The sequence below is a fragment of the Chlamydotis macqueenii genome, chromosome 8 (assembly GCF_036417535.1).
Source record: "Chlamydotis macqueenii isolate bChlMac1 chromosome 8, bChlMac1.mat, whole genome shotgun sequence".
Lineage (NCBI taxonomy): Eukaryota > Metazoa > Chordata > Aves > Otidiformes > Otididae > Chlamydotis > Chlamydotis macqueenii.
The window spans coordinates 13,067,016-13,090,818 of NC_141563.1; the positions used below are offsets into that span (position 1 = coordinate 13,067,016).

Below are 23,803 nucleotides of genomic sequence, written 5' to 3' on the forward strand. Positions count from 1 at the left end.
TGACCTTTGTTCAGGAGATAGGGCAGGGAAAGAGTATTTGTGGGTTTTAGAGTGAGAGATCTCTACTGTATTCAGCACTGGAGCATTTGAGTTTCCTTTAATTGCCCCTTGTTGCTGTGCATCCAGTCTCCGTGGTAATTTCTTCCACCACTGATTTGGGGATGGCCTGAAGGCCCAAATCTATACAACTGGGATGATCTTCTTCCTTTCCTGGAGCCTATATATATTTGTTTAAATGTCACTTGGATAAAAGGTCAGGAGCTCTAGCACTTGTACTGATATCAGCAGATAGTTTGCTGAATTAATTGAGTTTTGCATGGGATAGGTGAATATAAGGAAAATTTTCAGCTTGAGCTCTGAGTACCTGACTTCAAATCAACAGTTCTGCTCTTGGTTTTCCATGCTGCTGTGGGCTTTTGTGTCATCTTTTGTTTTGCGTTTGTCTATTTGGGTTAAGGACAAAACTGGGCAACTTAGGGACGTATCCTTTATTTCCATCCATGTGAATTAGCAGAAGGAATGTTTTTCCAATTGTTTTGTACCTGTATAAAACACAACTATGCTTATTTACTTGAGGTCCTTTTAGTGGATCTTAAAAGTATGAACAGATACTGCTAATTTTTTTGTTTGATGGCCTCATCATTGAGGAGGGGGAAAAACTGTCGTCTCAGATGCAATGTTGCTCAGATTAAAGGCTAATGAAGATCTCTCTTTGCAGGAGTGGATGGCAGTGCTGAACTCTTGTCTCATGTAGCGCATCAGCGGTTTTAGGGCTAGTGAAGGCCTCTTGTCCGTAAGAGGCTTGAGTATCTCTGCATTACTTAAATGAATCACAGTTTACACATTTGAGGTTTGGGGTTGGTTTTTTTTTGGTTTTTTTTTTTTATTGTGCAGCCTTAATTGCTGCTGTCTTGTCCTGTCTTGTTCAAATGAAAGCCAGGACTTGAGGTAGCAGATCAGCAGGCCTGAGGAACGTGCAAGTGCATTGTGTAACCAGGGATTGTCCCAGTGTGGTCCTGCTAATTCCATAAAGCTGCAGTATCTCCATTTGCATCACCAGTTGCTTGTCTAAACTGAGCATACGTGACCATTGTGTCTGGACAGGTTCTAGTATGCACCGACTGAGTAACTCAACTCGGGTATTGTCCATTCTTTGTCTTGGAGTCTGGATGTGTAATGGTCAACGTGAAATTTCATCTGGAGTCTTAGCTCTTGTAGACTGTCTTTTCTTGACCCTTAAGTGTGTGGCAGTGTTTCTGATCTAGCTTATTGAGAAACTTTTGTAAAAGCACGTACTGAATCTTTACTTTCCTTCTTGAAAAGAGTAAGAATTTAAAGGTTGCTCTTAACCAGGGAACACAGGTATTGAGAATCCTGTCACTGTATGGTATCTCCTGGCATCCAGGTCTGTCATACTGTATTAACAATATTTTAATGCTAGGCTTTGAAATATTATTAGACATTTGTGCTACTTAATTTTTTTTTTCTGTCACAAGTTTCTGCCTAGCTGTCCTTCAAATCTGAGGTACCACATAGCCTACGTTTTGTAATTCTTCTGGGAATATTGATTTTCCTAATGGTGCAGAAGTGAAGCATTGTAAAAGTGTTGAAGCATCATGGTCACGTATCAGGACAGAGGACAGAATGGAGGTATAATCCCAAAGCTGGACAGCACTTGTCAGTTTGCAAATTTGGACAACTATGGTCAGTTATAACAGCAAAACTGGAGACAGTTAGGGTGTAAGCTTACAGAGCCTTGGGATCCAAAGCTGTGCCAACCTAGTTGGGTTTTTTGCACCCCTCTTGCCTCCCCTTAACCCAGCTACGTGAAAGTAGTCATTCAGATCCTCTTCCAGGCACACAGGGTTAAACTAGCCATGCTTTTTATGTATCTGTTGATGGGTTAGAATCTTTTTGCTCTGAAGTAAGAGAATTTGAAAAAGGTCAATTTGAAGCATCATTGCACAGATGGCTTTGCGGAGCTGTTGTCACAGTAATGTGTGCGTAGCTGTGCTTGTACCGGTAGCTTCCAGTGACAGCACCACCGTGTTCTCGCCTTAGCGACTTCACTGTAATAGCTGACAAAGACTATTGCTGCCTTCTATGTTTGCAAAATGACTTCTTATGAGTGCTAGATAGTTGTTAAGAAGAAGTGAACCTGTAGAACAGCTGTGCAGCTACGCTGTAGGCTGCCAAACCTGAGACTCTTGGAGTTACAAAGCCAGCTGGGCAACAGCTGTCTTCTTACATCTGGCTACTGCATTGCCTGTTTTTTCTGCACCTGAAGTTCATGCCAGGACTCTGTCATTGCTTTAGAATCTATGTTTACAAAGTCACAAATATAAATAATTTATAGTAGACACTTGGTTTGATGTCGAGCTTGTAGGTATGTTGTGGAGGTTGCTGCTTCTTTGCTACAAAATAGATCATCTGCAAGAATCTGGCTGGTTTCCTTGTAAGATTTCAGTGATACAGTTTGAAAGTAAGGAAGCAGAATTTTTACCAACCCCAAAATCGTTATTTCTAAACATATTTTGAAATAGATTTCACTCATTCGGGGTTAATTGATAAAAACAACAAAATGGTGAACCAAAACCTGAGAGAACTTGTGTTGGTGACCTGCAGCAGTTCTTCCCTCCGCCTTCCCCTACCCACACATAAACACTGCGTGTGCAGGCAATACCAACCTCATTTGCTACCTGAGTGGTCATTTTTTATTGCTAGATTTAGGGAAATAATTTAATAACCAAATCTAATTTGGACTAAAGCATTCATTAAGTGGAGAGCTGACCAGCTCATCTGTGATGGTTTAGAAAAGTAGATATTTTTCTTAGCATGGGGTTTGTATTTTTTTTTCATATTAACGAGTGCATGAAGCTTCTTTCTTGCTGATTTTATAGTATTTTAATTCAAAGTCCACTTTTTGGTTGATGGAATAAATTCTAAGAGGGATGCACAACATTACATGTGCCATATACAATTTGCAACTCAGAAGTTAAAGTGGAATAACATGAATGCAAGTGTTCCTTATTTGCAAGCGGAGCTGGATTCCTTCCTATAGCAATGTTCTAGGAAGAAATTTCTATATCTCTATTTTAAGCTAAAGCTAAAAGTTTTCTCATACAGAATTCTATTTGCCACAAGATTGGACATGAAAATGCATGGTGAGTAATTAATTTATTGGAAGCTTTCAGTGAGTGATCCAATTTGCAGCTGACCCAAGCGTAGCTTTCTGTTGTGAGGAAGGCAGTTGCCTTGCAGAAGAACCTTTCTTTTGGAAAAATACCCCAGTAAACGCAAGGATGACGCATTAGAGGTGTAAAGGTAATCTTTGGCCTTGCATCTATGAACTGCACAGTTTTATTTTTAGCTGTAAAATTTTTCCCTCTATGCTGTGTAAAAAGCTGGGAAACAGTACAGTCTTGGTGCTGTAGAACTGTCAAAGGTATTAAGAAGTTGTGATGGTTGAGGAGGTGGGGAAAGCTGATGGGGGGCTTTGGAGGCAGATCTGTGTTTTCATGTTAGGGACCCACCTTTTTAGAATTTTGAGAGAGGTAATAAAAGTAGCCTTTTTTCTTTTTTTTTTTTTTCTCTGATGTGCCACTTAGCCTAGAACTTGTGATCACTTGTTCAATATGATTTGATGTGTTTAATGCCAAAGTTGAGCTTGACATTTTTTTACCGAATAAATGGCAGGGTCCACGTGATAAATCAGATTGCCTCCTCTCTAGCTGAAGTGTTGAAATAACTTTACGCAGATAAAACTGCTTTGTGGTAAACAGAAGGTGATTCAGAGAACTACACCTGTGCTGATCTCATAACAAAGGTAATTAATCTTTTTAAATTAAATGCCTCTGAAAATTCAGCATGATAAAGACTGAAGTTTTGTTTGTTTGTTTGTTTTTTTTAAATTATTACTTTTGGAGGGCAGTGCTCTCATGAAGAAAACTTACAGTCTGTTTTCTTTCATGGAAGTGAGTAAGCAATTTGTTTGTATACTACAACCGCAGAAAATGACAAATCAGATGAACAGTTGACAGAGGCACTGAGGAATGAGTGCTTGGGATGGCACAGGAATGTAACTTGTGTATTAATTTTTCAGCTTCAGGTTCTATTTTAGCTGTGCTAGCATCTGAACACTCTACAAACTAGAAAGTGTGGCGAGAGCGGGGTACATCCAGATCGCTGCAAGTTTGCTGCTTGGCTTTGCGAGTAAAAGCAGGAGCCTCTCAGGCTTACTGTATTTTTTATTCACAGTAGGCGATTGCATAGGAAGATGAGGTTGGGAAGCTGCAAAATTGATCAGCCTGTCTTCTTGGCAACCTTGTTCGTGGCAACTTTGTGGAGCTGAGGGTAAATGGAGCATTAGGGCTATAGAAAAAGAACAAAAGGAAGGTTACCGCTGGCCCTTCTTGGCAGCAATAGCTGGATGCCTTTTAAAAACAGCTTCCGTTGTCATGGAGCTGCTGAATCCAAGGCCAGTTTCTGGCGCTGTGATTTTTCTCATGGCAAAAAACGTTGTCCTGTCCTAGCCTTGGGGGGGAAATAAATAAATAAAGGCAATAGCCTTGGCAGCACTTGTCTATTATTGCAGCTAAATGACTGAATTGCAGTGAGAATGAGACCAAAGGGAAACCTTTTCTTCACAGAGAATCCTGATTTTTAAAGCTGGCATCCACCATGATCTGCAAAATATCTTTTGTAAGAAGATGTTTGACATTTGGAGAAGGATTTTGAATAGTTTATGTAGAACTGGCTTTCCTCTGAGTCAGAGATGTTTTGAGGTTAAAATAGAGACCTGAATTCCTAATCTCAAGGTTTCTGGAAGGTCTTCCATTAGTGGTTTGTTTGTGTCTTAAAGCCCATTTTCCTCTTCTAAACCTCAGATATAGTCAAACAGTTTAACAGACTTACTTATTTCCTGAATTGGTTAGTAATGTATGAAAATAAGATATTTATTAATTTATTTGTCATTGAGTATGTTAATTTAACACTATGTTGCCTTGCTGAGCTTTTTGTTACCTTTAAAGGTGATATTTTGATTGCATAGAAATATTCATGCTTGACTTTTTGGCCAAAAAGTATACTCCACTTCCTGATGAGATTTTTTTTTTTTTGTCCTTGGATAGTTCCAGTGACTGGAGTTTAAAAGCTTATTTGGTTTTGCTCTTGCTTTGTGAACTTACTGAAACTTAGAAACAAACTATGACAGGAGTCGTTTGGTGTTTCCGAAACGGGAAAGCAGTGAGCCTCTTTCTACATGACTTGTTTTTAAATGCGGAAAAGGATGATTGCCCCATGTCAGAAAGCATCTGTAGGTAAGCTCTTCTGCTAGAGAGGTGTGAACTCTTTGGGCTGAAGTATTTGCCCTTCAGGTCCTTCCTTAAGAGTCAGCTCTGTTTTGATACTGCCTAATTACTATTATTTGAAAAGTTTCAGGCAGCTATTGAATAAAATCTCTGCATATTAAGTATTCCACAGTAACTTCTGCTGCTTCACTTGCCTGTTTGTATTTTGTCTGCCCGTGCTAGCGGCTGTTGGGTCAAGGATTAGGGCTCTTGCGGGCAAGTTCAGATTGGCCTTACTGGTGTCATGCCCCAGGGTAGGATGTTGCAACTGCTGTGACTCTGCTGTTAGAAATAACCAGCCCCAAAGCAGAGTTATCTTCTGTCCTTTGTGTTTTAGGCTGCCCACAAAGAGGGGTCTTTGCTGAGCAGGAGTGGTTGAGGTGCACGCGTGTGTGGTTCTGTGTTGGGCCGGTGACCTCGAGCAGGGGTGTAATGGCACCTTGGGGCTGTGGTGGCTTCCCTTCAGCAAAGGAGAGCTAGAGCCCTGTCATCTCAGCCTTTGTTTGCACAAAGGAGGGAACCCTCGTCCTTGGGAGTAGCTGCGGATCTGTGAGTATAATCGTCGGAGAATACAGGGCCTCGGGGAGGCAAAACTTGGAGTCTGGAACAGCCTTTGCAAATTTTTTTCTACAAGCCCTTGGATGGTGGAGTTGTAAATACCAGTCATCTGCGCAGAACTTATTTTTCCTGTTTTACTCTTTAAAGCATCATCAAACTCCAAAAGCAGACAGACTTCTTCCACCGTTGCCCCTGCAGGCTTGCCTTGTGTTATCTGCTCTTTCCTAAAACATTCCCCCTAAAACATTAATACAGTGTCTGTAGGTTTATGGTGTTTAATGTCAGTACCACAGACATAAAAATCAGGAAGTTCTCAATGTTAAAAGCTTAATATATATTGATACTATGATCAAGTGACCCATCTGCTGGATGAGGGAAAGGCTGTTGATGTGGTCTACCTAGACTTCAGCAAAGCCTTTGACACTGTCTCCCACGGTATTCTCCTGCAGAAGCTGGCAGCCCATGGCTTGGATGGGTACACTCTTGGCTGGGTAAGGAGCTGGCTGGAGGGCCGGGCTCAGAGAGTGGTGGTGAATGGAGTTAAATCCAGCTGGCTACCGGTCACAAGTGGTGTTCCCCAGGGGTCGGTGCTGGGGCCTGTCCTCTTCAATATCTTTATTGATGATCTGGATGAGGGCATTGAGTGCACCCTCAGTAAGTTCGCAGATGACACCAAATTGGCTGGGAGTGTGGATCTGCCTGGGGGTAGCGAGGCCCTACAGAGGGATCTGGACAGGCTGGAGAGCTGGGCTGAAGCCAATGGGATGAGGTTCAACAAGACCAAATGCCGAGTCCTGCACTTCGGCCACAACAACCCCAGGCAGCACTATAGGCTTGGGGCAGAGTGGCTGGAGGACTGTGTGGAGGAAACGGACCTGGGGGTACTGATTGATGCTCGGCTGAGCATGAGCCGACAGTGTGCCCAGGTGGCCAAGAGGGCCAACGGCATCCTGGCCTGCATTAGAAATAGTGTGGCCAGCAGGAACAGGGAGGTAATTGTCCCCCTGTACTCGGCACTGGTGAGGCCACACCTCGAGTACTGTGTTCAGTTTTGGGCCCCTCACTGCAAGAAAGACATTGAGGCCCTGGAACGCGTTCAGAGGAGGGCTGCGAAGCTGGTGAGGGGTCTGGAGCACAGGCCTTATGAGGAGCGGCTGAGGGAGCTGGGATTGTTCAGTCTGGAGAAGAGGAGGCTCAGGGGAGACCTTATAGCTCTCTATAACTTCCTGAAGGGAGGTTGTAGTGAGCTAGGGGTCGGCCTTTTCTCTCGTGTAGACAGTGATAGAACTAGAGGCAATGGTTTCAAGCTGCGCCAGGGGAGATTCAGGCTGGACATTAGGAAATATTACTTCTCGGAAAGGGTAGTCAGGCACTGGAATGCACTGCCCAGGAAGGTGGTGGAGTCACCGACCATGGGGGTGTTCAAGAAACGTTTGGATGTTGTGTTGAGGGATATGATTTAGCTGAGAAGTATTGGTGATGGTTGGACTGGATGATCTTTTAGGTCTTTTCCAATCTTGATAATTCTGTGATTCTGTGATTCTGTGAAGTTGTTTTTACCTAGAAATTAATGCTAAAAGAAAATAATTTTATTTTATTACAGTCCAGAGTGTTTATCTGCTAGTGAGTGAAACTTTTCTATAGACACTCGTGATCTCAGTTTAATGACATGTATTTAAAAATCTGTTTGTTGACCTTATTGAGACTATAATAAGATTTTAATTTTTCCTCTTTGTGGTATTACTAGCATTTTTTAGTCTGTAACATTGCGTGAGAATTCAGAAACTGTAACTATGGGAGATATGAAGAGTCTGCTTTATTTTAGTATTAAGAGCATTTGGGACAGATGATTGACAATGCTAAAATTTGTAATTATAGTGTGGATTCTTTAATTTTTACTCATTAACCTAATGTCTTAATTATTAAAAAATTCATTCTGTCTTTGAAATTCTGCACTTCTGGAGATGCCACACGATATTTCTTATAATAACAAAGTGACCAAATTGCTGCTTTAATTGCAAGATTTGACTTGAATTACAGAATTGTAGTTAGTTCTTCCAAAAGATTTAAAACAGTCCCCGAGCAGTGGGGGAAAAGTGTGGATCTGATCACGATTGCCATAATTTAGGCCTCTTGCTTTAAGCTTTGCTAATGTGAGAAAGCTTTTTATTTTCCAGAAAGGAAGAAGTTACTTTCCATGTAGTTTTCCATTACTAGCTGGGCAGATCTTAGTTTGCTGTGGTGCTGTGTTTGTGTTTGAAGGGTTATGGTGATGAGAAGGTGGGAATGATGGCTGAAGGCAGCAAGTCCTCTTGGAAGGTCAAATGAAGCCTTCAGTTAAACGCTTTGCACTTTCTTTCTGTAAATACAATTGTTTGCTAAGCTGGGATAAATACTTTTCATGGCCAGCTTTAATTCTTCAAGAGCAAGACCAGTGCCTGTTGTAGGTTGAGAACTGTATACCAGTCCCAGCACTGCAATGATGGGAGCCCTGAAGTTTTTTAGGATGGTGACTTTGTGATGGTAGCTGAGATGCCTTTTAAAAAAGATTCCTGTAGCTATAAAGAGCAGTTGTGATCCAGGATGGCCCTACAGGTGCAGTCACACAGGCTGGGTTAGGAAGTGGAAAGGAAGCATGTGAGATCTGCAATAGCACTTGAAGGATCAAAAAAGGTGATGGGAACTTTGGTCAAGGTGTGTTTCAGCATATGTGGGTTTTTCCCTCTCTGTCTTGGCACGATTCCTTTTACAGCCAAATATGTGTTTCCTCAGAGCCCTTTGGACTTGAGTGTTCTTCTTTCTCTGCACAACAAAAAAGGTGGATTTACTCTGAAGAAATATTTCCATGGCAGCCACTTAAAAAAATTGTTCGTATGTTCTTCTGTTACAACTTTTTTTCCCCTATTTTATTTTACAGACACAGATGAGGACACGGTGAAAAGGTGTTTTGCCACGTTTGAAGAGAAGTTCTTCCAAACCTGTGAGAAAGAACTTGCCAAAATCAACATTTTCTATTCAGGTAAGGTGCTTATTTGTGTATATTTGTGGAAAATACAGTAACACAAAAAGAGTCTGAAGCTCCTAAACTTTCAGACTAACCACAGTGGTCATGCAGGTCTACCGTCAGGTAATTATAGGGCAGGTTTATATGGGAAACTGCTCTGGTTTAATCACAGATGTGGAGCTAAACCGTAGTATTTGAATGGAGGAAGAATGAAGGGCAGGTAATTTCACTCCTTCAGTAGCAACCTGCTGAACTTTATGAAGATGCTCTTAAACTTAAGTGGTAGCTTACATATATGGCACAGTTTCTCAGCTTATCCATGATGACATTCTCCTCTGCTTGTTTTAGGTGTGCTAAGCTCCCTAGCTGGTGTTTCCTGAGCTTGTGCAGGAATAGCTATCATGGACTTGCCTCTGCGTGGTAACTTGACATGTTATGCTCAAGAATTTACTTACCAAGTTAAAGCTGTGGCTTCCTACAAATAAGTCCAACAAGTTTTAAGCACTTAACTCTTACTTAAACTCTTGCAACATTCTGCAGCAGATCAACTAATAGCAAGTTGTCATTTACTGTGTATAAATCCTGTTTAGTAAATTGAATAAAAATGCAGTGGTGGTAAGAGTAGGGATTCCAAGGAATCGTATGTCAAAGTGGTATAGCTTGTTGTTTTTCCTGAAGAAGTTTGCTTTCCCAGCTTGTGTTTTGAAAATAAACTTTAGAATGGGATAATCAGAAAATGACCCTGTAATATTGCTACAAAAAGCTTAGTAACAGTGTGCTCCAATTCCACCCACCATTACACTTCAGCTGGTTTTCAGCCTCTTTTGGTAAGGTTTAAAATGGGTTTTCAACTAGAAAAGCATTTAAATATGGATACAGTGATGCACTGACTTCTTCTGCTATACTTTCTCTTAACATGTTGATTTATTAACTTAATGCTATAAACAGGCTTTTGCAGCACAATATGGTAGCCTTTTCTATTTCGGATTTTAATCTGGTAACAAAGTTGAATTGTGCAAAGTATTTTAATAACCATCAGACGATGACTTTATTGCTAGCTGTTTTATTGCTAGCAGATTCTGGGTTGTGAACATGAGAATAGCTAAAAGCATAGTACATCTAATAACTGTGCACTGCAGCTTGCCTCTGTTCAGCTTCCATCTGGTAAGGAGATCTCTTCTGGGCTGGCTGTGCCTGCTCTTCTGGCCCCCTGGAGCAGTGGCGTTTGGCTATGGCCAGAGTGGGTGTCAGGACAAGGGCAAGGGGCGGTTTGTAGGTAGAAGCAATATGTTTTACTAGGCTAGCTGGGTTTTACACTTTATAGGCATTTTTCTACATGCAGTTCATGTGTACCTAACTCAGAACAGCTGTTCTGGTTTGCCTCCCTGTGAGATCTTCTGTTTCTCTCCCAGGTCAAAGGGAAGGCTTTTGTGCTCAGAAATGTGTCTTACTTTTCTAGTTACATCAGATCCTGTGTGCTACGAGCTAGACTCAGTGGAGGAAGTTCTGTCAATTCAGATGCAGAATACAGATTATAATTTTCCGTAATGAGGACCTGCTAGCACACGTGCACCCACATATACGCTCACATTCCAGCATTGTTTGAAATGGCATTAATAATACAGGGTAAGGATTTTTCAACTTGCTGTCATTTCAAAAATGTATAGGAGAGAATACTTGTAATTTGAAAATCTCTTATGATGAGATTAAAATAAGTCTTTTATTAGCAGAAGTGACATGACTTTAATAGTATGGAAGCCCTTTATTAGGGTTATTAACGTTAAGCTACATCAAGAAGTCTTCCATCAGTGGTTCCTCTTCCTGATCACGTCAGAAATTTGTCGTGTTGGACCCTACTGTAACTCCAGGCCTGTGTTGGCTTGGCTAATGACCTGGTACATCCTGTTTGTTATAGGCTTATTATACAATTTATTACATGCTTGTCTTTATGACAATAAATATTATCCATTTTCAAGAAAGTTAAGCTTTCTGTTGATCCACTTCATTTCCTCCTTGTCTTTCCTTGCACTGAGGGATCCTCAGTGAGCATTACCAGGAACTGCCACAGCACGGACAACCCTGTCCTCGGGATGGGCGGCTCCCAGACCCCAGCTCCTCCTTGGCTCCCTGGAGCACTTGGGGTTGGAGTGCCTGCTGCGAAATGCCTTTGCCTTTCACTGCATGCTCAGGTTGTTGACTCTCATCAAACATAGCCTTAATTCCCCTGACCGTTATCCTACCTTGGCAGGAAGGAAAACTGCCATTAACTAAATCTGATTTGATAAACAGTTTGTAATTATTTGGACTACACTGAAGAAAATCTATACTCAATTGAAAGAAGAAAGAATAGCAGTAAAATTTTCAGATAGTTCCAGTAGACAAATGCCAGCTCAATTGCTAAAGTTTTATTTGTGGCCAGTTTTGGTTTGTGTTTGGGATTTTCTAGAGGGGAGGTTTGTTATATTTTTAATTAGCATCATCAGAGTCTGCTTGGGCTACTGTTCAGCTAGTAACATTTTTGTGGTTAATTTAGGAGCTGGTTTTATTATTTGTAGGAAGCCATGGCTTTAACTTGGTAAGCAAATTCTTGAACATAATATGTGTAAGTAGGAAAAGAACGGAGCACTGAAAGAGCCTGTCTGAAATGCCCAGAGCCCAGAGCTGGGTAGCAGTGAGCATGTGTGGGCTGTTCGATTATCTCCTGTCTGGTGAAACAGTTTCTGGTCACAACCATGACCATGCCAACTGGAACTTTAGGGGATAGATTTTTTCCATGATCCTTATGTGTGAACTTTTCTTTAAACTTGGAAAAAAACAAGTTGGAATTGCATAGTTGTGGTGATAACTTTGGACAGTGGTTTTTAGTTGGGATCTAGAAGGAATTTTTTTGGCGAAGCCACTTCTTCATTGCAAGTGTTTTTCTTGAAGTCTGCTTCTGTTGGTTTTAGATTTCTCCTTAGTCTTTGCTGTGAGATTTCACTTGAGCTGAGGACTCAGTGAGCATCAGGTCACGTAGAATTCTGCAACATGTGCTGCAACCAACAGTGGTTCCAGTTTCTAAGTGTGTACTGCTCTTTTCTAACTCTTTTGAGTGGCATATTTTTTTTTAAAGTCACTTTTTGGAGTGCTATATTAGTGATAGTGGTGAATGTATTTTCAAATATTTTAGAGTATTGCAGATTGAGTAATTACTCTGCTTTGCCATTTCCCTAAGCAATTCTCTGGGAGGTTTCAAGAACAGCAGCACACGTTTTGTCTTATTTTGATTCTTCACTGAATCTTGATGATAAAAATAATACTGTAACAAGATGTGGATTGGATAATTGAGGTCAGTGCAAGAGAGAGAGCAGGAGAGAGACTCAACATGGCAGAGCTGCTGTTTCTTCAGAGTGGCACGTCGTTATAGGACTGGGTCAGTTGCCTTTCAAGGCTCATCCTCAGAGGACTGCAGTCCTCCCCTGTGGATGGAAGCGGTTGTAGAGAAGCCAGCATATGACTCTTTTCAGCAGTGCATAATTAAGAATGTTTTTGTTTGGAGATGATGCTTTTCAGTGGGTGCTGGTTTGCAAACAGATAGGAAAACTGCAATAGCAGTTCTGTAACTGTTTCAAAGCATTAACTTTTACTTAGATATTGTGTTATTAAGCTGATCGATTTTAAGATTTTTCTGGACATAGGGACAATGGAACAGTGCTTTCAGTTGAAAATGTAAATTTAAACTTCCATATTTAATAATTTGGTCCAAAAGAAATCTCAGTATATCACCAGATGGTTTAATATAACGTTTTGAATATAGAGCATGAACTTGTGAATTTTATTTATATGAAGACTTTTGATTCTAACAGCTACTCTAACAGAGATCTGTTACTTCTTCCTGAGAGGATTCCCAAAGCGGGGAGAGATTATTGTTTTTGCAGTCTGACCCTGTGTGTGTGTGAAATTTTATGTGGCTGTAGGCTGTGGGCAAACATTTCTCACTGTGGGCTGTTGCCTGTGTTCGGTGGAGTCCTTGTAGCTATAGGTGTCAAAGGGGAGTCTATCTTTTCCTGTATTTTTAAAACCTCTTTCTTTAATAAAGTTTATAATCAAGGAAATTACAGAGTTTCAAACTCTTCTGTACATTGATCCCCATTTTCTATTTGGAAAAACATTCTCCTTCTGTAAAATACCTAATGCAGAGCACTCTAAAATTACTTATAGAGGAGTTTTGCTCTTAAAATTAACCAAAATTGAATAAGACTGAGGAAAAGGTCAGAATTGCTCCCATAAGAGTAAATCTTACTTCTGGGTGGGGGAGCAATTGAGAATTACCATTAAGTTGTTATATAAGATACTAATGAAGAGAATTAAACTGACAGCCAGGAGACTGTTGGGAAGAGCTTTGGGTCACGGTGTCTGGTGAGTGGTTGATGTGTGTCCTGCTGGGTGGAGGTGGCTCCAGCTCCCAGCAGTCTGCTCCAACACTATCAACCTGCTCGGCATCTCCCTGGCCAACGCCGGTGCCCGTGGTCTGCCATGGTGCTTATCAACAGAGATGCCAAAGCTGTGACTGAAGTCATAGCGGGGAAAACAGCCTGGAAGAAACGGCTTGTACAGAACAGAAAGAAAGATAATGATGTCAGTTATGCTTTTTTTTTAAGCTTAAAAAGGTTGTTAATTAGCCCAAAAAGATTATTTTCCTAAAGTACATAAAGCAGCATGTTTAAAGAAACACCTTTTTCATACTTCAGATGTGAGGAAGAGAGACCAACTTGTTCCGAAAACACATCAAAATGTTATTTAAATTCAGATTGACTGTCCCTTTAATCAGTAAATAATGAGGCAACGATTCTAACCTGCATGAGCCTAAACTGAGGAAAAGAGGAATAAATTATTACAGCGGATCATGTACAGCAGCTAGTAGTGTTGTAACTCCTGATCAAAGCAGAAGCTGTGTTTGTCTGTCACCGGGAGCTTGGCAGAGGAGTTGCATTGCTCTCTGAGCTCCAAAATTCAATGTCACGTTAGAAGTGCGGGGTTTTTCTTTGATTTTCTTACTGTCTTAGCAGATGCACAGATATGAAAAGTGCTTTGCTTACTAACTGTTGCATTTCGGAATATTGTCTAACAGGGGTTTTTTTAATGCTTCTTGTGTATTTGCTTTACTTGAGAATGGCAAGCAGCTTTCCTTTGCGCGCCGAGTAGACGTGTGGTCACTGCTTTGGTATTTGGATGAGACCCTATCTGCTTGGCTGCCTCCAGCTACGGCTCTGCCAGTGTGGGGAGGCCGGACCCTGCGTCGCTGTGCTGGTTTATAGCCCCTAGGCACAGGTGGCAGCTGCGCAGAGTGGACTTCTTCCACCCCTACCGGGTATTCCTACGGTCCTGGAAAGAGCATCCTCTAGAAATCAGATCTGGGGTGGAAGTCGAGAGGTCTGAGTTAGTGTCTAATCCAGCTTTAGTCTGTGCTGAAGGGACAGCCCCTTGATTTTGGCTATATTAAGGTGTGTCTGACATGATGGCTTTCTTTTGGAGAACATGTATGTTTTATGTAGAAGTGCATTAAAACCTTCAATGAGCAGGAGCTTCATAAGAGAAATATGCAGTTATTAAATTTAATGCTTAGTAGGGGAAGACCTTGCAGTAGGTTATTCAATGCAATGCTTTTTACCTACAGGCATGTGATTTGAGGAAAAGGTGTAGTGCTTTTTACGGGCTCGGTAGGCAAGTTGCTACCCGCTCTTCTGACTCTTGCCTTTCCTTGCTAACAGAAAAGCTTGCAGAAGCTCAGCGCAGGTTTACTACTCTTCGGACTGAGTTACAGTCAACTTTGGATGCACAGAAAGAAGCCAGTGGGGCTTCCACGCTGCAGCGGCGCCGAAAGCCAGTCTTCCACCTGTCCCACGAAGAGCGTGTCCAGCATAGGAATATCAAAGATCTGAAATTGGCCTTCAGCGAGCTCTACCTCAGCCTCATCTTACTGCAGAACTATCAGGTACCCGCAAAAGGAGATGGTTTTACAATGCCCTGTGTGTAAATATCTCTGTGCTTGTGTATCCTTGAAATGCCTCATTCAAGCCAGTTTTAAATTTCTTTTTTATTTTTGGGGTTCCTGAACATTTTTAAAGAAAAGGCAGATGCCTAGCAGCTAGCAAGGTATGTCTTGTTGCTTTTTGTTGAGCTAGAAATGCTAAGCTGACCTGCAGAAGGACCTTCCTCCTCCTTCCTTTTCGGGTTGGCTGACCCCAGCATCCTTGGCCCAGGCATGGTCAGGACATTAAGTCACTTCAGGTCCTCCTTCTTCTGTAGTATGTTTTTCTATGCAGGGCTGGAGCTGGCAAGTTGGGGAAGAAGCTCTTTTATCTAATATTTGTAATGAAACTTGCAATGCTAATGTACTGTTTCCTCTTGGCGTTACCATGGTAGTGACTGTGACCTTGCTATATCAGAATTTCTTGTTAAAACATCCATTTAAAAAAAAATGTTTTTAATTCTGTAGGAAACAGACTCATTTGCCTTGAAGTATGAAAAAATAAATCTTTAGTTATACTTGGATTTCTGGGCATGGTAAATATTGCAGACACTGATTTTGTTCCAAAAATCTGAAACTCTTAAGAACTTTTTTGCTGGACCAGCTCTTTTGGTGTTAAGTACTCTGAAATGCTTTTAAATGCCTTACTGCAGCAGTTTTTAGTTTGTTACATAAGAATGTTTCAACTTAAATTCACTATCTCTGTATTTAGATCTTTACCAGTATTGTACTGGATAATTTTACTAAACAAAATTCTGAGTGTTTGTAACTTTCCTAAAAGGATGTTATGTCCTTGAGCACATGCACATATGCTGCCAATACTGTCTCACTCCAGGTACCTCAAATGGAATTTCCTTGCTTTAGTACTGGGTTTCCAGGTTGGAAAACGTTGATCCAACCTGTATTAGAACAAGCATTAGACTGCCTTCGAGGGAAGCTCTCAGAGATGTGTTCAGAGCACTTCTTATGAACATTATAACCACTTCTTTTAATTGGTTGAACAGACACTCCTCCGTGAGTCCTGAACACAGGTTTTATCGTTGCATGAACTATTTATGGGTTTCTCAATAAAGTCCTTTAACTCCGAGAGATAGTTTCTAGTTCAAAATAATGGGAAAAGTAGAGAATCCTTTGCTTTTCAGGTGTGGAGCAAAGCAGTATTACCTGCTGTGATTTCTTCACTATTTTAAGAAAAGAAAGTTTTTACTCTTGGTTACAAAAATACATTCTGAGGCTTGATGGCGAATTTAAATAGAGGATGACATAGATCATTCCTTTGAAAAATCTTTTCCTACTCTGCATCAGTGAAGAAAGGCATCTTGCATGCTTTTATTTTGGCTTTTTGCTACTACAAGTCCATGTCCATTGTGTGTATACTAAATATTGTTCTAAAACCCATCTGGATTTTATAAGTTTCACAGTTGCCAAAAGGAGCAGAGCTTTTTTTCTATAACATAACTTCAAAGACACAATGAGAAAAATTAGTTCAAATTGGTTCTGAAGTTGAGGACAAGGACTGCAAGTACTAAAACAAACATAAAGCCAAATCCCAGAGTACTGCTCTTAATAACTTCTGCACTTAGAATAAAAGAACTAGGAGTATTCAAGGTCTTAGAGTTTTGGAGAGGGAAAACAGTAACCTGGTGGGAAGATGACATAGCTGAGGCCTTCATGTAGGAGATAAAGTGAAGTTACCAGCAAACTCCTCGCTCTGTTAGGACTGAAGCAAGAGCAGAAGTTGCATGTGTTCATTCCTAAGGTACACAAACTAAACATCAAATGAAACTATACCTTGTCTCCAGGGTAGCTGTTCCTTGTTTAACTTATCAATGATTAAACTTCTGATAACTTATTTTTAACAGTAACATGCAATTCTAGAGTATGTATGTATATAACTAAATCTAGTTATGTGAAATTGCTGCCTTTTAGGACAAACAAATCTTGATAAATGAACTATGTAGTATATACTTACATAAAGTATATATAATATAGTACATTGATGGGGCAAATAATGGAGGCTGAATCAGTCTCATTAAACTGCTGTGCATTTGCCTTGCTGGTGCATTTCCTAATACACTTGTATGTGAGCAAAGATTTTTTCGAGTCCACTGCTTGATTTTACTTGATCTTGCATAATCTTATTGCCTAAGTTGCACCATTTTTTTTAAATTATTTTTTTATTTTTTTTCTTTTTCACCTTTACTGACAAAACATACCATTAGTGGTTCACTTCAATGGATTCAATTAGTATCCGGCAGAAATCGAAGTCAGGCTTGGAGAAAGCCCCTTGCCAAATAAAAGCATCATGAACAGCAAGAACAGCAAAACATCTGACTGTGTAAATGATGTTTGACTGTTCTGTTTCATAGCTCCATCGCTGTGTGTTCCTTGTCAGAAGTATTGCTGTAACCAACAGTGGTTTTATCACACACTTTGGGGTTGCAGAATTTGTGTAGCCAGAGGGTGAGATGCCGCTGGAGAGGTTCTAGGGTGTCTGGAGTAACCACGACCGACCTGCCCCGGCACACCAGTTAGGCTGTGACTGCACACGTGGCAGTTGAAGTCATGTTAGTTCAGGCTACAGCAAAGTCTGACCAAAATAATAATTTTGTTGCATCTTTTTTATTTCAAATGTATGAAATAGCGATCTTCTCTCCCTGGAGTGGAATGCTTGCTTTTCTAATAGAAAGTAATTAAAGTCTTTTGTCTGCAGTAATGCAGATCGTTAATGTATTGGCTTCCTGCTCCTGTCTCCCTAGCCTCATTTCCCCACCTATATGGTAGGGGTCTGGTATTAAATCATTCTAAGCATAATTAGATTGAAAGTAATTTCACTGGGTAGTTGGTGCCTCGCCTCAGGGCATTGGATTTTGCTGTTTTCTCTGGTTTTATTTCCAAGCTCCTTTCTAAGCTTTTTCAGAAGTGAATCTTGCCATGCTCTGTCTGCGTTCCTGCATTAGAAGAGTGTTGGGTCAGGGCTCATATGTAAATGGAAATCGACTGTTAATTCTTGTTTTAATGCAGTACTTTGTGCTTACCTCGACAGACTGGAGAATTACATCTCCCACCTCTGCAAGCCTAAACTAGTTTCGCAGTCATCGTGCAATGTACTGTGTGGAAAAGGATGCTGTTACAGGGATGCTCTTGTCTGGGTTTAATCTGCAGCATTTAAAACTTTCACAAGTTTTCTGTTGTACAAAGATTTCCTTTCTATAATGCACTTATCTGGAGAACTTGATTTGAAACCAATATAAAGTTTAAAGAAACCAGAAGTTGGTAGCCTACCCGTTTCAGGAGGGAAAACACCTTGAAGGATTAGTAGTGACTGTGAGGGTGGGGACAGAACATAGTCTTTCTGCAGCTTTATATTTTTAAGAGCTCGTTACAACTACTGCTAATCCAGAGACCAGTTGCTGAGTTGCAGTACTTGGGACATATGTGGTAAGGTGTACCCAGACAGAGGGAGTGTGTTTTGAAATAACCTAAAGCATACAAGTTTTGAGTATGTCTACACATTATTTACTTTCAGTGAGGTTTCATCAGGAATGTTGTTGCTTCCTGCATTAAGGAGGAATGGCAGTGATTTGACTTTTCAGGGAATGTGAGGTTTAGGTAGCTCCCTGCAAATATGTTATCTCTCTTTATGCCCTTGAGTCCCACATTTTTTCTGTTATTTGCAAGGGACATGTATGACTTCTAATAAAATAACTCAAAAACGTCCTGACAGTTGTCCTTGCTCCTTGCAGGGGGGGTTGGACTAAGATGAACTTTAAAAGTCCCTTCCAACCCAAACCATTCTATAAATGCAATAATTTTGATTCTTCTTATTAGCTATTCCTGTTTTTTTTTTTTGCTAGCACTGGAAATACAACCATTTAACTTTCCCGGGAGCTGACTGAGGTTAAAAGCCAGTAACTGTTTCCTCATCTGCAGAACCTGAACTTCACCGGCTTCCGCAAGATCTTAAAGAAGCATGACAAGAACCTGGAGACAACGCGAGGGGCAGAATGGCGGGTGGCCGAGGTGGAGGTGGCACCCTTCTACACCTGCAAGAAGATCAACCAGCTTATCTCCGAAACAGAGGTAAAGATAGTAGTCTGGGTACTGCTCCTCTTTTAACTGATAAGTGTTTTCTTCTTCACTACTGGTTCCTGTGTTTTGCCTTCTCTATAGTTAGTATTCACCACCAAGACAACTATTAATAGATTTTGAAATGCCACTGATTTCTGGCACTGCTTACCTAAATTTGGGCATGTTCTCTTCAGCAGCTAGCTTTTCACTCTAAAAAGCTCCCGCAGGGTTAGCTTGTATTGTGTAATAACTTGATGAAGCGTGGTGTGCTTTTCGTGTCTTTGTTACCCTGTATAAGAAGAGTATTGGGCCAGGGCTCAAATGTAACTTGGATATCAACCACTATTTTTTTTGTGTTTGTTTTATTTTAGTACTGTGTGCTTATCATTAGAATGAACTTCTGTGCTGTATATCTTTATCTCCTTAGGAAGTGGTGACCAATGAGTTAGAAGATGGAGACCGACAGAAGGCTATGAAACGTTTGCGTGTTCCACCCTTAGGAGCAGCTCAGGTGAGAAATCAAGTTATATAGCGAAGCTGCTTCTCCAGCTTGTCAAGGTGCCAAATCAGATTACTTTGAACAACGATTGATGTGAAAATAATTGATGGGAGCATGCTCTGCAAATTGTGAGGGGGACACGGTCACGTAATCTGCTTTCATTCCGGGAGATTTGGAAGTAGTTTGCTTACTATTCCTAATACATGCACACAAGGTAATGAAGGCATGAGAAATAGTAAAAGGAAATTTGTGTTAAATAACACCATATGCTTAGTGTTTGGTGTTGAGATGCCCATGCTCTGTTTCAACACAGCAACGACATAGGCAAGAATATTATGCAGCATTTTCAGTTTAAAAATCCTCGCTTCAAGAGCAAAAGTGCGATCAGAGATCAGAACATTGTACCCCTGATTTTAAATTTACTCTGCAAATGAATCTGACTTTAACCTGCCTTAATTCCACCATTGCTTTGTTCACAGCCTGTGCCAGCCTGGACTACATTCAGGGTTGGATTGTTCTGTGGGTTGTTCATTGCGCTCAACGTCACTGTCATACTTTCAGGTGAGTAATCTTGGCTGAACCCAGCTGGCTGCCATACCTTGGTTTGGATATCTTCTTGTCACTTAGTGAGGGCCTGGACCTGAACTGGGTTGGTCAGGATGTTCTGGGTTAAATCAGCCTGGGTCAGATCGCACTTTTGTGAGTTATTAGTTCTGCTCAGTAATAGGTAGTTGTTTTTCTCATATTATATATGCGGATTTTGGACTTTGAACATATTATGACTTGTTCTCCTGGTTTCCTCCTTATTCTTGGAGGGATATTCTGGAGGTGCAACATCCATGTATAAAGTCAGATTTCTATTATCATTCTGTGAACACACAGCCCTCACCCACCTTGAGAGAGGTGCTCGTAGAACTTGTTTTGCATGGTACTGATTCCCTGCAGAGAATGAGACCAGACATAGAGCCATGTGAGCACCACGCCACTTGGGACATTTTAATGTAGAAATTTCTTGGATTTCAATTCCTGGTGCCTAATGAAGGAATTAATTGAATTTTTCCTGTTGACAGATTTTGACAAGATTGTTTAAAAGCTACAATAAATTATTGCATATCTCAGGCCTTGGTTTTATTCTGCTTTGTGCCTTCTGAGTTTGGACTCTGATTAGAGTTGGTACTGTCGATCCAGATACAGCACTTAATCACAAGCGGCTTTACTAATTGTGCGTGTGATTTCCGTAGTGTTGTAACTTGCTTAAGCCGTACAAAGGAAAAGGCTTAACTAATCAAAATATGAGTTCTTGCATTAGGGAAAGCCCATGTCTGTGTTTTTGACTTAAAAGAATTTTTAATCAGATGTTTCTGTAATTAGATCCAGTCATCTCTTGGGATAAAATGTCTCTGAGAAGCTGTTTGCAGCGCTTCCCGTTTGGTCTTCCTATGGCAGAGGCAGAAAGTTGACCCATCTGTATGAAGGGTCTGTTTAGTGTGTAGAAGCTGTTCTTTATTCATATCTAGGTTTTTTTTTCTGTTACTTATATGTTTGATCTCTGTGTGACATGCAAATGTGGTTGAAGCCAGTTGTGTTTTCTTTATCTCTCAGTATTAAGAATGAAAAAGTGACGCAGTTGTGAGAATGAATTCATAAAAATTATTATACTTGTAAAGCAGGTGTTACTAACCTACTGTGAATAATAGGTATGTTTGTGTTGGCAGATGTGATTTGATAGCTGTACATGACTTCAGATATTGGGCAAAACTATTCCAGCTGCAAAGTGTTTGTTTTTAATTGGATATTGGTTTGCTAACCTCTCTGCTACCTTTACCAAATTGTTTTTATGGCTTGATTAACTAAGATAGGATTTTAATGCTGTATGTGTAGAATCTGTGAAACAGCATTAGAACTTGACTTCTAATAGTAAACCCCTTCTGTATTGCCACGTTTTAAAACAAGAACAGCAATATTTTACAGAGGTGAGTTCATAATAACTTGGGGTCTGTTTAAGGCTGCAAATGCTACAGGTATATCACAGCAGGGTGTGTCACCCCAGACAGTATGAATTTTGAGGCCTCACTATTTCTCTGTCAGCTTTCCTAGGTGCCAAGCTAGTGCGTAACTAAGGTTAACAGTTCATGGAAATGAGCATGTGTTTTATTAGCCAGAAACCTGTAAGTTTTCATGCAAAATCTCAAGACTCTTCCTGCAGCAGCGCCCCGTCTCTTGTTTGAGAATTAGGCTGCGATACCATTGGGCTTGTCACCAAGGACATCTTCCTCTCTGAGCACCTCGTTCAGAGCCTGCGCTTGCTGAAGGGATGAGCTGATTGTGTCACGTACCTGCTGACTCTAGGAGGTGACTTCCCTTGTATTGGATTTAAGCGGAAACAGTATACGAATGGAAAATCTCTTTGTCTCAGGGTTGCAGTACAGAGCCCCGGACTGGGTCACAGCAGTTTGAGATCTTGTGCACCTTTGCTGGGCACTTCCCTGCAAGCAGGGTTGGTGAGGGTCTTCAGTCAAAGTGCTTGGGTGTAATGAAGAAAATGGTTCAGTTAGGAACTTGAAAACATGAAAAGGGAATCACATCTAGCCTTTACACTGTGGAAGCTAAACTAGGGAGGGTCTTAGTATCAGAGAAGGGAATATACAGAAATCTCAGCTGCTTATGCTGTTCAGTATCTGGTTTTTCTCCAGAACCAACTGCTGTTCCACACTGCAATTATGGTCCTCTACCACCCTGAGAATCCAGAAATAAGATTAGCAGGCATTAGCTATGGAAGTCATATTCTGTACTGTCATATTGAACTGTGTTCACCTCAGGATAAATCTTTGTCTGGGTGTTCTGTCTCAAATAGCACACAGCACATCTGTCCTATTCTGTCTGGCCATTTCTTATTCAATTTTTGGGGGCCCTCTGTCCTGTTTGGAAGCACCTCCCTTTGTTTTGTCTGCAGGCATTTCACATGAAAATTTGAAATGCTGTTTCTGCAGTTCCGTATTTGAGACTCATTTCTTTTAGCTTCTTCAGGGTGCCTGTCATTTCTGTCCAAAATTTGACTCTATTTTGCTTAAATCCAGTAGTGTGTTTAAGTTTTAAATTTAAAGCAACAGTTCCTCAGTCATTGTTCCTTGCACAATTTTCTTCCATAATTTTATGTAGTATAAAGTACAGGTGCTGAACACATGAAACATGGATATGCTTTCTCTGAATAAAAGTGGGAAAAACTTGGGGCTGTAAATTAAGACAGGAAGGTTTGTGGGAGTAAATTCTCAGCATTAGTTCTGTAAAACTGCATGTTCTTTTTTTCCCCTCTCTTAGAAAGCATGTGGGTGAGAAACACTCAATGAAATGGAAATTTAGGATTCAAGTAACTGTATTTTGTGTTTTTCTCATAAAACCTGTATCGGGCAACTGGGGAACAGTATTTTGTGAAGAGGCTTGTGCTAGAGAAAGCTGCTGCCGTATAAGGCTGCTCGTTGCTTGAAATTAAGCAAATTTGTTTCCAGAACCCTGACCACTGAACAAAGGAAGCAACAGGCTTTCCAGTCTTGCTGCCTTATGTTGAGTTTTCTGTTTGGGTGTGGCTGGATGTTATATTGCTAGTTACGAATATATATTACAGTTGTATTGAGTTCAGTGATTAGGCGCAGTTTAGCATTGTTTTAAATGCTGTAAATGGTGCTGCTTGGTTTTGTGGGGAGCTGAAGTATTTGTGTATCAGTCTGTTGGGATTTCAGATCCGTTAAACCAGAACATTTAAGTGTGTATAGTTACGATTTATGCCAGTGCTGTCCCTCATGCCTGTAGTGTGAGACAGGGGACTTAAGATGCTGCTAATGACCCAACTACACCACCTGGAGAGTGAATTTTTGCCAGAATAGGCAGGTTTTGCCAGGTTAGGCGAAAGTCCTCCCCTTGCTGGTATGCAGGTGCTTACAAGAGTACCCTGTTTTCACAGGGTACAGCTGAGCATCTGAGAGCCAGCATAAAGCACTGAAGCACGGCTTTGCTTTGTGGCATGACTTGTGCTATCACTAAGATCATTTCACTTCTCTTTCTCAGGTGTGGCTTTTATAGATGGACCAAATGTGTGGCCACTGGTGAGAATCTATCGAGGTGGCTTTCTCCTGATAGAATTCCTCTTTCTCCTGGGTATCAACACGTATGGCTGGAGACAGGCTGGAGTGAATCACGTCCTCATCTTCGAACTCAATCCCCGCAGCAACTTGTCCCATCAACATCTCTTTGAGGTAAACAGAATAGATAGTAGCAGTGGTGGAGCTGTGCAGCATATCGGGAGGATAAATCCTTCA

The 23,803-nt window shown here is 40.9% G+C and overlaps 1 protein-coding gene across 1 annotated transcript in view; it reads left to right on the forward strand.

Moving 5' to 3' along the window:
* XPR1 (xenotropic and polytropic retrovirus receptor 1) overlaps nucleotides 1-23,803 on the forward strand; it is a 107,671-nt gene that overhangs the window by 62,392 nt on the left and 21,476 nt on the right. Inside the window, exons 3-8 of the mRNA XM_086754105.1 lie at nucleotides 8,824-8,925; nucleotides 14,661-14,884; nucleotides 18,854-19,003; nucleotides 19,419-19,502; nucleotides 19,970-20,051; nucleotides 23,553-23,740. Of these exons, the coding sequence (XP_086610231.1) occupies nucleotides 8,824-8,925; nucleotides 14,661-14,884; nucleotides 18,854-19,003; nucleotides 19,419-19,502; nucleotides 19,970-20,051; nucleotides 23,553-23,740 (830 nt within the window). The remainder of the gene's footprint in view (nucleotides 1-8,823; nucleotides 8,926-14,660; nucleotides 14,885-18,853; nucleotides 19,004-19,418; nucleotides 19,503-19,969; nucleotides 20,052-23,552; nucleotides 23,741-23,803) is intronic.